Source organism: Pongo pygmaeus, chromosome 3, assembly GCF_028885625.2.
Source record: "Pongo pygmaeus isolate AG05252 chromosome 3, NHGRI_mPonPyg2-v2.0_pri, whole genome shotgun sequence".
NCBI lineage: Eukaryota > Metazoa > Chordata > Mammalia > Primates > Hominidae > Pongo > Pongo pygmaeus.
In genome coordinates, this window is record NC_072376.2 from 168,869,536 (window position 1) to 168,884,730 (window position 15,195).

General features: G+C 33.4%; 1 protein-coding gene across 1 annotated transcript in view; it reads right to left on the reverse strand.

Moving 5' to 3' along the window:
* ASIC5 (acid sensing ion channel subunit family member 5) overlaps window positions 1–14,909 on the reverse strand; it is a 40,335-nt gene extending 25,426 nt beyond the window's left edge. Inside the window, exons 1-4 of the mRNA XM_054484550.1 lie at window positions 14,819–14,909; window positions 12,079–12,385; window positions 2,717–2,954; window positions 860–985 (exon numbers count right to left, since the gene is read on the reverse strand). Coding sequence (XP_054340525.1) covers window positions 860–985; window positions 2,717–2,954; window positions 12,079–12,385; window positions 14,819–14,858 — 711 coding nt within the window. The 5' untranslated portion in view covers window positions 14,859–14,909. The remainder of the gene's footprint in view (window positions 1–859; window positions 986–2,716; window positions 2,955–12,078; window positions 12,386–14,818) is intronic.
* Window positions 14,910–15,195: the final 286 nt, after the last annotated feature.

Here is a 15,195-nt window from a genome sequence, read left to right on the forward strand (position 1 = left end):
GGAAGCTATGAAGAGTACATTACTGGAAATTCTTTAAAAGTAGCCAATGGCATGATTCACTTGGATTGGGAGGTGAATGCAGGAACATCAAGTTTATTTTTCATCTTTGTCATTAATTGTATGATTTTAGATACTTAATCCATCAGCATTTTAGAATCCTCTTTTATAAAACCGTAATAATAAAGTAGAATGCCTTTAAATGTGTAACACTAGAAGTAGTTATTTAAACAAAAGGTCAGAATTAACTAATCTTGGGTGGGAGCTATACCAGGAACCCTTGAAGAAAACACCACTGCATTTCTTAGGTGTTTGAACATCTGCCTCCCAGGACTAAACACTTAGAACTTACTAGGTAAATTTCAGCTTTCCAAAAGCTGGGCTTGGACAAAATCTATTTATATAATATTCCTTATATAACCATTATGTTTTCCATCACTTTTCCAGATATACATTCTATAGTTTGTCAAATGTGTATGTAGAGTTTCTTTCTAAAACATGTCATATTTACATAAACGTATTTCTAAAATTATTGTTCAATGCAAAGAGTTCTCTTAAAATAGCTACATACATTGCAAATTAGAATCTCTGGGTTTTCTTATTTTGTGGCATGAACATTCCCTGGAGTCAATAATTTAAGTCAGTAGGATAGCTAAAAATCTCCAGTTTATGCCTCAAAATTTTGCCTGTTTAATTTCTAAGCCAATAGTTATATAAAATCCATAGGAGTCTAGACTAAATTAACAAAAACTGAAATAATATCCAATGTGTAGGAACTATCTGATATGGCCCAATAGTCTGATCAAGTTTTGGAAACCCCCACCCATTCTCGTTTGTCTTGAACCTGGAGAAAATTCAGTACCTGATTCACATTGAAGAGCAAGCGCAAGCCTCTTCCAGAGACACTCACTTTTCTCTTTGCTTGGAGAGTTTCGCCATGATTAAAAGTAAAACAATTTCCATATTCAGTGAAGACATGTGCAAAATCCTCCAATATGCAAATGAACCAAAAAAAACCCATCAATTTGATATTTTTGTCACTTCTCAAGTTTGCTATAACTTTTTTTTTAAAGCACAAATACCTAACAAGACTGCAGAAATATCAGAGAGAATAGTCTGATTTATATGTGTATTCAATGATAGTTTTTTTTTTTGGTAATATGCATTTGTCAATTTGCATGTGATTATTTAAAGGAGACATTTTCATATAAAATTAAGCATGTATTTAAAACATTTTTAAAAATTACTTGTTTTATGTTTTCCTGAAGATGTATGGAAACATGTTTTTATCTGTGGAGCACTACTTCAGCATCCTTTCTTGGAGGAGCTATGCCTAATGTAACCTGTATGGTCACAGTGTGGCAGTCAATCACATGACCCTTTTACCTTCCTTTTACCCTCCTTTTCCAACCACTACAGAGGTGTGCATGGGACACAAGCTGGGCCAAGCTTAAACCTCACCTTCTTGCCTCAGTGGTTGGTTCAAGAATTGATACGTGTCCCAAGCAGAGCTAATCAGAGTCTTTGGTGAGATTATTAGGTGGATACTGGAGTGCTAAACTCTGATAATGAAAGTCTAGGGCGAGTCAGCAGCCATTTTGGTGAGGTATGGGGATAACTCATACAGAAAGAAGCCAACCAGAATTATGAGATGGAAACAAAGTCAGAATCTTAAAGACAGTCTTGGAGTCCATTGGTTCAGCATTTTTTGAAGCCAGGCCTACTGTTGGAGTTCCCGTTTAATTAAGCCAATTCATTACTTTTAGTCTTCAGTTTACTAGAACACAAATGGGTTTCTGTAATATGCAACTGAAAAATTTCTCTAACACGAAATTTTTTGGTGGTAAGTTAAACATGTTGGTGAATAAAAACAGCATAAGAAAGCTTACTTTCCAAGTTAAGAGTTTAGGCCAGAACCTCACCTCTGTGAAATGTCTCTCAGGCATTTTTTTCTGCTTACTGTGTGCTAAGGCGGCCTACCAATAACATAAGAAACTGTATTCAAGAACCAAGAATTTGTGTTTACTTAGGCTCCCCTAACAACACAGGCTACAGAATTGCTGATGCGGGAAATATGGCATCAAATTGCCTATATAGTTGTTTATTAATAGATTACAGATAGATCTAGTACTTTATCTTAAATGTAGATTAATTTTATAAACAATAATAACAGGATTTTGTATTTGTTATGTATTTGTTTTGTATTTGTTATGAGTGAATGTGTATTATATATAATATATACTAGTTTTGATTATATATATAATATATAATATATAATAATAACATATAAATTTTTCATAGTTAAATGCTGGGATCCTCTTATTTTCTATAGTCTCTAATGCAATACCATAAGCATATAAGCAGAGTGATGGATATTTGGTGATTATAAAAATACTATGTTGGAATAGGTTGTTGATGAATGAAAAAAATTAAAATATCCTCTTGTGTTAAATTGTTTTTCTTTTGGAAGGACTATACTACAAGAAAGGCAATCAAGTTTTCTCTTTTCTATCTTTCCTTATCTAACTGCTTGAAAGAGGAAATTTGTCTCATGTGTATTCCATACCCCTGATATCATAAGGCTGAGCTAATGAAATAGAATCTGTAAGCAAATTTGGATTGATTCACCATGGGAGTAAATACCGTGGGAGCTCAATGTGAAATATGCAGTAAAGGAACTTATTACTTTGATTATATTTGAAGAATATAAAATTGTTACCTTTGGGCTACATGGCTTTCCAAAAAACTCACAGTCCAACAAAGTGCTATTGTTGAGATAAAAACCTTTGTTCCTGATAAATTCCGCAATGCTGAAGTTTTGGTGACTTGCAGCAAAATCAGTAGCCTCTCTAGAGCCAGTGGAATTGGCAGTAATTTCTCGAAGATGGAGGACTTTGGATACAATGTGCCATAAGAAAAAAATAACACCAAATTTGGCTACAGCATCTGTTTGGAACCTATTAGCAGGTATGAAGGCACTAGTTAGAATAATGAAAACTTATAATTATCTAGAAGACAGATACCAACATCTAGATTCTATTAGCCTCTTCTTATCTCCCACACTCTCCCTTATTTGCAAGACATTTAAGCAAAATTTGTTGCCTAAGAAGTCTTTGACCCATTGTGCAATTAATCTTGTATTTGCACATGTAGTTTCATTTACCTAGAATCTTCCCCAGACCTTGATCTGGATGACACCTAATGGATCTTCAAGATTCAATTTAAAGGAAGAGGTGGGAATGTATAGTTGGTAAAAATGTATTTAGGAGCCAGATTTCCTGTGTGTGGACTTGTCCTGTGTCAGCTTAGCTAAATTAGAACTGCATTTCCCAGCATTCCCATCCTTGTATATATGTGAATTTCACTGTCGTGCAGGAGCTGTGGTAGCTCACCCACACTGCAATCCATCTGCTGACCCAACTTGCTGGTATTGGGCAGCAGCCAGGACCACAGCTCCTCCAGCTCCTTTGTCACCTTTTCCTTCAGCTTCTTCAAATACTGGGTTAGGTAAGGGTGCAACCTGGTAAAGATGACAGCTATCCTGCAGGCCATTCACACCATCAAGATTGGAGGTAGTGAAAAAGAGACCTACATTTTGAGCTTCATTTGTTTCCCCGACTTCATATCCATTTTCCCTTCCTGCTGGCCCTGCTTACTTCAGCCCCAGCACAAAGAACAGGTGAAAAAGACTTACAAAGACTGCTTAACCAGCTCCTGCAAGGAAGTGGGGCTTAATCCCTAGGAAAAAAAGCCCTTTATTCTGTCATTCATGGTGATTCCGTTTCTCCAGTTAGGTTCTAATTGTTACAGCCACTTGATGGTATGACTTAGCAAATTTTTTTTCATTTCCCTCTGACTTAAGTTTCCTCTCTTGTAAAATCTGTATATATTAATATAACCTACCTCAAAGTGTTCTTTTAATGATTACATTAATTGTTTTTCTTAAAATTTTTAGACACCTTCCTGGAATATAGTGAGTGTTAGGTAAGTACTTATTAAATAAATTATTCATTCTGGCCACCAAAGCAGAAGTAATCTATTTAACTTAACGACTATATCACTTTCTAATTCTCTTATCTTGCGGGGCGATTTTGTTTTGCATTCCATATGGTTCTTTATTTGCATGCCTTCCATTCCTTTACAAACATGATGAGGACCTTCATATTTTGGATGTTATAAATTTTGAAACTGAACAAATGTTCTCTCTTTAAATTGACTGCTAAAAGCATAGAACGGAATGCATATTCCACTCTTGGTAAGTATATGGGGTATGTGGTTTGTATGTCATACCTGAACCTCTTTTGTGTCCCAGATTTTATTTCTATTTTGCTTTATATTATATTATCTTATTTAATATATAAATATATATCTATATATGTGTATATACATATATATAAAGAGAGAAGAAAATAAACATATTTACTCTAAAATACATTTTTTGACATATTTTGAAATGGCTGCTGCAGGGTCAGCTAACGGAAGTGGCCTTACAAAGCTGTCTTTTATGTGGAAAATTTGCATCTATAGAAAACATCCATTAATGCAGCCGGGCCTCCTCTTGCTAGGCATTTGCTAAGTATAGGAGAGATTGAGATTCTGACACCTTTAAAAGTCTAAAAATAAACATTTGCCATCTTGTCTCTCTGAAGAAGTCTTCATCTATATCACAAGGTCACCTTTGCTTGTCAAGCCTCTTCCTTTCTCCCTACTATAACCTGTATAACCTGTCTGAGTGTTAAAACCTGCTTTCAGTAATATTCTGAGCCCACATTCTTTCTATAATCTCAAGGTGATAAATAAGCCTCTGTATCCGGTTGGGATGTTGGGCTTTATTCTGAAGGCTCATGTGTATACACATTAAATATCATTGTAAGCCTTTTCTTCTATTAATCAATCTGCCTCATGTCACTAATTTTTCAGCCTATCTTTAGGGGGCCAACACCCATGGCCCCCACAATATATACATATAATTTTTCTTTTAAATTCAAGCCATATTAAATCCCTTCTCAGTCAAGGTAGGGCATACACAAAACACAAAAATGGAGAAACAACCTCAAGCCAACATTACATAATCTTTAAGAGATGAAAAACTGTTTTCATAGTCAATATCTAATATTGTAGCTTACTTAACTGGCTCTGGTCCTTGCAAAGCTAGCCCAGGTCCTAAAACTCTGTAAATATCCTCCTTGGACTTCCTGATTCCAAGGCACTATTGGTTGTCTGTCATGGTGGTATTCTGCCTAACTACAGTACATCTAATAACCTTGCATTTCTTGGTCAAAAGTATTTCTTGGATCGTTAAGGAATTAAGAGTTTACATCAGCAGCAGATTTTGGCAGAAGTACAGTGTAAACCCTATATTGAGAGATGGACCTCCAAGCTACTTCAGGTTTCCAACTCCCAGTGACAGACAGGTTCCCAACAACCTGCTCCAAAACCCTACAACTGTGAAATCCTGCACAGTCAGAGCCAGTATTCCCTGACATATATTCACTGGATTATATTCAAAATGATTATGCAGAGAAATAAAGGTATTACTATACATATGGGAGCAATGAATACAATCTACAAAAAAGTTAAATAGGAGGGCATCTTAAAATATTTTTAAGCTTTTTTTATTATACTTGAGACCATGAGAGTAATTTATATAGATTAATTAAATTTAATAAATAAAACCTAACAATATTAAGCCAAGGAAGAAAATTTTTTGCGAGAAATATTGTTTTGCATAAAACAAAAGTGTTTTGCACTGAGTTTATTTTCAATTTTATTTTATTCTTTGAGACAGAGTCTCAATTTGTTGCCCAGGCTGGAGTGCAGAGGCACAAACATGGTTCATTGCAGCCTTGACCTTCTGGGCTCAAGCAATCCTCCCACTTCAGCCCCCCACATAGCTGGAACTACAGGTGTACACCACCATGCCCAGATAATTTTTGTATTTTTTGTAGAGACAGAGTTTTACCATGTTGCCCGGCCTGTTCTCAAACTCTTGAGCTCAAGCAGTCTGCCTACCTTGACCCCCCAAAGTGCTGGGACTATAGGCACTAGCCACTGCATCTGGCTTATTTTCAATTTTAATTTGAACTTCAAAACTCTTCTAAGTTTTCCTTTCAAAAACCTTGCTTAGCTAGAATTTGCCTTACTCTAATTTAACACAATTGTTAAGAGCCTAGTAGAAGAAAATAACACTAAAAATATATTAATTTGTTTAAACAATTTAACATCTAGCTAACCAGTTATTAAATATGTCCTTCTTATGTATATCAATGGTTCTAAATGTACTTCTCCAAGTTACATGACCCAAATGAGTAAATTTCATCTAAAATCCAAGTTGATGCCTGACTCAGGCCTTATTTTAGTCCTGCCAAAACAGATCCATTTCTCGTATGTTTTACAGATAATTTTGTGGAGAAGGAAAATGAGGAACAATGTCTGCCTTTTTTATTCTTCTTTGAGCAAATTTTAATGTCTTACCATTCTCTAATTAACTAATGAAACCTTTGTTATGTCTTTATATTTGTATGAGAAGCAATGATTTTACCTTTGGTTAAAAATGCTTGAGCAATTTTTTCTTGCATCAAACAAATTTGAAACAAACAAAGAATCACAGTGATTATAAACATGAAGACCCAGTACATGAGTTACTCACAAACAATGGATCAAATAGCATCAGTAGTCACTACATCCAATTACTATTTCTGATTTTAGTGGAAAAAAATAAAATTCTGCAGTTTTTACCAAATGAATATAAATTTTTGATGAATTTTGTTATAAAGATATTTTAGTGAAAATTTTAGACACAAAGACATTTGGAAAGCACTAGAATTGATACCAAAGAACCAAGCCACAAACATTATTACAATTTTTGGAATTTTTTGTGAAACGTGACTTTTTATGAATTTCTGCAAATTGTATTCTTAGGAGTTTGTCTTTCCGTTTGTATAACCATTGCTTCATGTGAAAGAAATTTTTCAAAATTAAAATTAATAAGCATTCTTTAATCAACTACAAGTAAAACTAGACTAATATGGCTGTGCTATGGAACATGAATACATGGATAAAGTTAATTTTGATGAAGTCATTGACAAATATTCATAAAGAAAGGCTAAAAAATGGAAATACAATGCTATTATTCATTTCTGTGTAAAACTAAAGAAAATGTCTGAGGGGAGCCCCAATCATTTTACAGGTTTATTTTGCTAAGGTTGAGGATGAACCTGGGGAAAAGAAACAAAATCACAGAAATATCTGTGATCCATGCTTTTTCCTAAGAGGGTTTGGGGACACAATATTTAAAGTGGAAAGAGTGGGCAGTAGGAGAAAAAGGAAAGAACAAAAGGGGGAAGGTAGATAACAGAGGCAAGCAGTTGCATTCTTTTGAAGCTTTGATCAATTTCACTGAATTTACATTTTACCTGTGAAAGGAGTGGGTAGTAGAATAATCAACTATGTGTTTGTCTGGTGCTCAGTGAATCTTCATTTTTATACAGGATAAAGTAAACATAGAGTAGAGGAAGAAGTCAAATACGTATTTGCCTCAGGTGAGTAGAGGGATGACTTCTAGTTCTATATTTGTCCTGTACCTGTGAAGATAAGCTGTTGATTTATATTCTCAGGGTGAAATTCAGTACAACTTCATTTTACAGTAAGGATCTTGGGACCCACAGGAGATTTTTTGTGAGAAAATTTTATAGAGGGCCCCTGAGAAGGTATGTGCCTTCTCTCTTTGCCGTTATCTATTTAGGAACAAAATGGGAAGCAGTTGTGTGTGACGCAGTTCCCAAGCTTAACTTTTCCCTTCGGCATAGTGAGTTGGGGGTCCTGAGATTTTATTTTACTTTCACAACTGGAACAGATTTTAAAAACTTTAAAAAAAAAAAAAAAAAAGTCAGTGTCCAAAAAGTATTAATGCATTACTTTTTCTTATTTTTGTATTGTTTATTTTATTTTTTAACATTTTTATTGACATGAATATATATAGGCCATTTTCATTATTTGTTTGATTTCATGACTATTACCAAAAAAATTTTTGTCATATAGAGGAGGGAAGTATTAAAAAGGGATCTCTGACATACACTTGGTATGGGGTCCTGGTACCGATTGTGAAAAGTAAACCCTTTCTGATAATCCATAGTCACTTGGCAAAGTTTCCTCATTTCAGGTGTCCATTTTCTACTCACAAGGTGGTTAAACAAAAAAAGTATAGAAATTGGGATCTATCAGCAGACCTGTCCAGTTTCTAACTTGGTAAACTCTAATTAAATTACAATGTTAAGCTTTACTTTTTTTTCAAGAGAATTAGAGAAAATGCAACTTAGAACAATGGGCTTCAAACTAGAATGTGCATATGTCTGAGTGTTCTCCTGCACAGAGAATTTTAAGGAAATAAATGTTCCCATCCTCTTTTTACAACGGTTCTTCTCCCATATATAAAAAAGTGTTAACCTGTCACCCATCACAAATCTTAACATAGAATGCATACTGTATTGTAACAACCTCAGGGCTCCTAATATAGGCATACAAATTGTATTTTGCTTCAGGGGAAGACTCCTTTAATTAATCAAAGCTCCTAAAATCTTGTCTTGGCTTGTCATACATATATTTGTAGCCAGGGTGAAGCTCTGCGTTAGACACAGGGTATTTGGCCCTTGCTTAAGGCTGAATTGACAAAGTCTTAAGTAGAATAATGAAAGTTGTTATTTTAAATGTAACTAGACTATTTGTTAAGGCTTCCACATTTTGGGTTATTTGAATATAATCCACAGATAAAAATTTAAATGATTTCTACTGCTGTATTTTAGTCAATAAAGCAGTTAAAATTTTATGAAAATATATGAAATGTTTATTCCTATTACAGTAAATCCTTATCCTATTTAACTCATAAATATAATGATATATAATACTTATGTTTGTGATAATATAATTGATATAAAATACAATATTTTTCATCTCCTAAAAATAATAAATAAATATACTTAGGGTTATGGCTAAAAATGTAGACATATGCAAGTTAAATACACAGTTTTTCAAATTTTTTATATAGCACATTAACTAAAATATTTGAAGATCATTGGCTCTGAGAACTAGAAAATAGCTTGAGTACTTTTCCTGATCTGTCATTAGTTTGCTGAGCAATGCTGAGTATAATGTTTAAAGTGGGAATCCAAATTATCTTTCTGTAAAATTATACTTTGGGAGTTGGAGATATCTTTAATGCCTGTAAACTTATATTGTCTTAGTTTTTTGTTCCCTAAGGAAGAATAATTATCTTATAATTAAGAATTTTCCTGTTCTATCATTATAGCCTCTAAAATATTAAATCTTCTTTTGTTGGTCTGGATACTTATATCTAACTGAGCTAGGATATATTATCTTTTTTTTCAATGTCATCCAACACAAAAGCTGTAATCATTGATTTGAGATTTGAGCTATGCAAAATGGATTAGGTTTCCATACCAAAAATGATAAAAGTACTTAGATAATAGGCTATTAAGTATTTTTAGACTTCTTTTCTTTTTAATTTAGCTGTTTACAGTTACAACTTTCCCTATAAGCACTGTTTTAGCTGCATCCCATAAGTTTGGTATATTGTGTCTTCATTTTCATTCATCTCAAAGTATTTTCTAATTTTCTTTGGGATTTCTTCTTTGACTTCTTTGTTATTTAGGTGTGCATTGCTTAATATTTACATATTTGTGAATATCCCAAATTAATTTTGATTATTGACCTCTAATTTTATTCTATTGTGATTGATAAACATATTTGAACAATTTAAAATATTTTCCACCTACTTTACATTGTATATGGCCTTGTATATTGTCCATTCTAAGAGAATGTGCCATGTGCACATGAGAAGAATGCATATTTTGCTACTGTTGAGTAGAGTGTTCTAAGGATGTTTGCAAAGTCTAGTAGGTTTATAAGGATGTTTAAGTCTTCTATGTCTTCTATTTCTTTGTTTATTCTCTGTCAAGTTGTTCTGTTTATTACTAAAAGTGGGGTATTGAAAAATCTAACTATATAGGTTAACTTATATCTCCTGATAGATTGATCATTTATTCAACATAAAATGACAATTTTTTTATGTCAGGTAACATATATTACTTTAAAGTCTATGTTGTCTGAGATTAGGATATCTACTCTAGCTTTCTGAAGGTTGACATACCTTTTTCCATTCTTTTACTTTTAACCCATTTGCATCTTCAAATCTAAATTGCATCTCCTGCACACAGCATATAGCTGGATCTTTCTAAAAAAATCCATTCTGATAACCTTTGCCTTTCAATTGGATTGTCTAATCCATTCTGATTTAATTTCATTAGTAATATAGTTAGATTTGCATCTGCCATTTTACTTTTTGTTTTCTCTATGTCTTATGCCTTTTGTCCTAAGTATACCTTGGCTTGTGGCAAAACTGTATCAATCTCTGCTTTTATTTCACATGGCTTTTCCCTGCTGTATCTCTGTGTATTCTCTCCTCTCCTTATAAGACCTTCAGTCATTGGATTTAGGGCTCATCCTAGTGCAGTATAACCTCAACTTATGTAATTATATTTGTAATGACCCAATTTTTAAATATGATTATTCTGAGGTTCCAGTAGACTTGAATTTGAGGAGATACTATTTAAATGTTTCTTTTTTAAAAGAAAAGTTTGCCTTTTAAGATAAATATTTTTTCACCAGTTATGGTTGGTTTTGTAGGGGATAGAGTTTATGGACTTCCTCACTTTGCCATTCTGGAAGTAATATCTACATTTTCTTTCAATCAAGGATAACTGCAACCAATCTCTGTTTTTGTTAGAACACATGCTACTTAAAATAGTATGATGCAATAGTATTGAAAATCATTTTTTGGGGGGAAAGGATTGATTTGTTTTGACTTGTTAGGACCTTGATACATACCTTGAGTTCTTGAAATATTGACAATCATACAAACGGGCTATAACATCTATTTTATATTGAGCACCTGTTCTAAAAGTCCCCCAGGAATGAAACACAATGGAGTACTTATTACCTTATCTAATGTAACAACAAATATGTGAAGTAGATGATATTATCTCATTTTATAAATATGAAAATTGACACTAAGAAGGCTGAGTGACTTCCCTAATAACTAAGTGGTGAGTCTTAAGAAGCCCTCCCTTCCCCGGCAAAAATCCTACGTATGATATTTCATGCTTCACCACAGGCAATTACAAAGCATTGCCTGGAAGTCTAGTGGTGGAAAGTTGTCCTCCTCTTAGCAGATTTGGTGTACAGTCAATGGACTGCAGCTTTCTGGAATGAGTTGCAGTCAAGGACTTAAGACACTGGCAATAGAGCATTGAATCAAGTATAACCCTCTTCTAAGCTCAGGGCTCTTTGCAGCCACACTGATCACAGACCCATGGAGTTGGCCTTGCCTCTACTACATTAAATAGCTCATCATATGTACACCAGAACATTTTATATGGTTATGTGTTTGCAAAGTAGTTCCCTCTTCCAGTTCTTCATCTCCACTTAGAAAGCTGTAATCATCTTTTAATACCCAGATTTCCATAACACCCAAGATGGAGACTATTAATCTGTTCTGTGGGATTTCAGAGCCCTCGCACATTGTTTTATTTTGTTGTGCAATAACCATATTGCACTATGATTGTTGATGTTTCTCTTTACTGCTAATGAACTTCTAACATGCAGGGATCAAGACTTTTACATCTGGCTGGACGCAATGGCTCACATCTATAATTTCAGCACTTTGGGAGGCTGAGACAGGTGGATCACTTCAGCCTAGGAGTTTGAAAATAGTCTGGGCAACGTAGTGAAACCCCCATCTCTTTTATATCTATTTAATGATAGGATTTGGGATGTTACCTAGAATATGATTGTGGAAGGAAGGAAGAAAAGATGGAAAATGAGTGAAAGAAGAAATTAATGAATTCTTTGCTTCCTTAAATTTGTGCTTTTAAGTGCAATTTAAGAACTTCAGTGGTTTTACATATGATAATTTCCACATGAGAAAACTGTTTGTCAGTCATCCAAGAAAGATTATACTAGCAAATTTATAGGAACTAATTATTTTTTAAAAAGAGTAATTTTTACCTGTTCAAATTACAAAATGTCACAGCTGGGAACTCCATCTTTTCCACATACTGAACTTCAATGGACGTTGTGGTTGGCCATGTGAAGTAGTTGAGCAAGCGACTGTAGATCTGCCATGTCACGAGTGAGACTGAGCCCAGAACCACCACCAACCAGAGCACCGTGCGAATTTTGCTCTGGTTCTGAACAATATTGTGTATCCCATGAAAGGAAGTGGAGATGGCAAAGTCATGGTCAAACTTCTTTCGGTCAGTGGGAGATGGCAGTGGTTTCTTTGAAAGGCAAAGCTTTATCTTTTCCAAGAGTCCTTAAGGTTTTTCCCATAAAATGATTAAACAAAAAAAAGTAATTAGGAAACCTTAATGCTATCTGTAAAAAAACACAACTCACATAATTTAAAGAGGTGACTCTTTTTACTTGTAATTCATAGAAACTAAAAATTCATCTTTTGTTGCATGATTTATTCAGGAATCAAGAAGTATAAGTGTTGGCTACATGGGTTTATTGAGAAGATGCTAATGCTATTCATAGAATGGCTATTATTAATGTAAATGTATTAGTGGTATGGTATTAATAGGTGACTTCCAGCTTTAAAACCAAGTTGGTTAGAACAACTCATAAACTTTAAATATGAGCTCTTATTTTTAAAATGCTCTTTCTCTCTGAAAGTCCTTTAGAAGTCATGAACAAAATCAGGCTTATTCCTCTGACAGTCATAAGTATGGCTAAAAGTAATCTGTTCTTAACTAATGTTTGTCCTATGGTGGTATAATTTATGGTAAATGTAACTTTCATTCTTGTATTCTTTAATGTACAACTATTTTATATTTTGTTGGTTGTTTAGTCAGAATGTTCAGTGTTCACTTGTAGTATTAGTTAAGTAATCTATTTTCTACCTCTTCAGGGAATTAATTCATCATTTCAAGGCTATCAGGAATCAATCAATAATATTTATTGATATTCATTGGTAAGAACCAGGGAAGGTAACACTAAATTTTTTGGGCAATATATAATATGTTGAAAATTTTATTTTGGTTAAATTTCTTTCCATTTGTTCATAGGAGAAGAGGCAATGAATCCCTCTGTTGAAGGAAAGGTGCAATATAGTTAAGAGCATGAGATGGGCTTCGCAATGGACGATCAGGCTTCTGGTCCATTCCTCGCCTCTTATAACCTGCACAACTTTAGCCAAGTTTCTTAGTCTTATACATTTTCTGTCAAATGGCAGCAATGGTATCTGCCTTATGAATTTGTTGTGTTAAATATGATAATACCTGGAGAGAGCTTAGCACATTATCTAGATCATAATAAATACTCAAGGGTATTAGCTATTTTTATTATTCTGCTAATGTAGTGGTGATGTGGTAAATAGTAAAATATTCAGGAATTTTAAAAAACGTTAAAAGTTCTTAAAAAATTAGTTCTTAATGGCTTTATATATGTTCATAATTAGGTGAATTAACTTTTATATCCTTTACCAAAAATAATACTTTTGGAATATAGGTATTCAACTATCCAGCATTAATTTACTTACAAGAAGTTTCAAGCTTCATTTATTATTAAATCATTATTTAATACAACATAAACAACCAATCAATTAGCTAAGCTTTTTATTCAGTTATAGGACATATGCTATAAAAAGGTGTCTATTAACATTTTCTAAGGGAGTCCATTTCATTCACTTACAAATTATATTATGATTATTTTACAAATTATATTATGATTATTATTCACTAAGCAGGATAGCTTGTATTAATATGATTAGCTTGATGTTGGACTAAAATCTTAGAATAACACCCTCATTAATGTTGTTTTTAGTATAAAATTAATGAACATGTATCAAGTAACTGGCATAATCCCAGAGAAAAATCAGAAACAAGAGAAAAGTTATTGTTACTAATTAGCAAAATATATTTAAATATGCTCTTTTGTGTATTCTTTAGTCATGACTTGCAAACATATGTGAAGAATTTACTCTGATAAAAGAACAACTCAGTCTCTGGATAACTTGTACTCTTCCTACAATAGGGATCAAAACTATTAGAAAGGGAAGACTAACGTAGTAACTAGTTACTGACAAGCAAAGTATGGCTAGTTGCAAGCATTACCCGAAAACATTTAACTTTCAAGTTTGCCTGTCAAAAATCAGCCCATTTAATATACATCTAATCCTTGACAATTGGTTTGGCTTTTCTGGAGTAATGCCAGCTATTTTCTAGTGTTTTAATAGAGTTTTTTTTTATTATTGTTTTAGGTAAATGTATGACTGTCAGGAAGATTAAAATTGGTTTAATAAATTGTCCACTAGTTTGCAAAGCAGAAACTTCTTACTCTCCTGACTGAAGTATATACAGTGTCATTATGACAACTAGACCTCGCATTGAGTGCTGATCAACATAGAAGCATTTTGAGGAACATCAAATCGGCTTTGTTACATTTTAAAAATAAAAGAGCAGGCCCAGGATAAATAGAAACCAAAAGAAACAGAACAAAACAAAGAAACAAAATCAGATTCTAGCATATAGTAATATTTTAAAACTATTTTTGAGTCCCTCATACAAACAACTTTTTTTCTAAGTAACTAAAACTATTCATTTTTAAAACTTATATTACTTGTATTGTGTTCAGGTAACATTAGAAATCACATTTTCCAAATGAAGAAAAAAAATCTCTCTTTTCTTACTTCTGGCCTCTGGAAATGAAAATTATTACTGCTCTGAGGAGTTCACTCTTTACTCACCATTCTCAGCATATACTTTTGATTTTTCTGTCTGCTCCATTTGTGATTTCAGTTAAGCAAGAGTCCTCAGGGTAACCCAATTTTCATCAATAACAGTATTCATTTTGTGGCCTTTATATAAAATACAGCAGTTGAGGTTGTAAAACATGGAAGCAATTTAAATGTTTGTGTTGCTATGTTTTGCCTCATAAAGCACACAATCTGAAAACCAAAAATGTTGACAGAACCAGGTATGGGCATTTATGGACTGATGAGAAGCTAACCCAGAGTGATTTCATGAGTGAAAAGAAAAAGTATCGTTAGGAAACCATTTTCTCACAGTTAAAGGGACACTTCTTATCAAATATCATCTGTAGTTTAACAGCAGCCCCTGACCA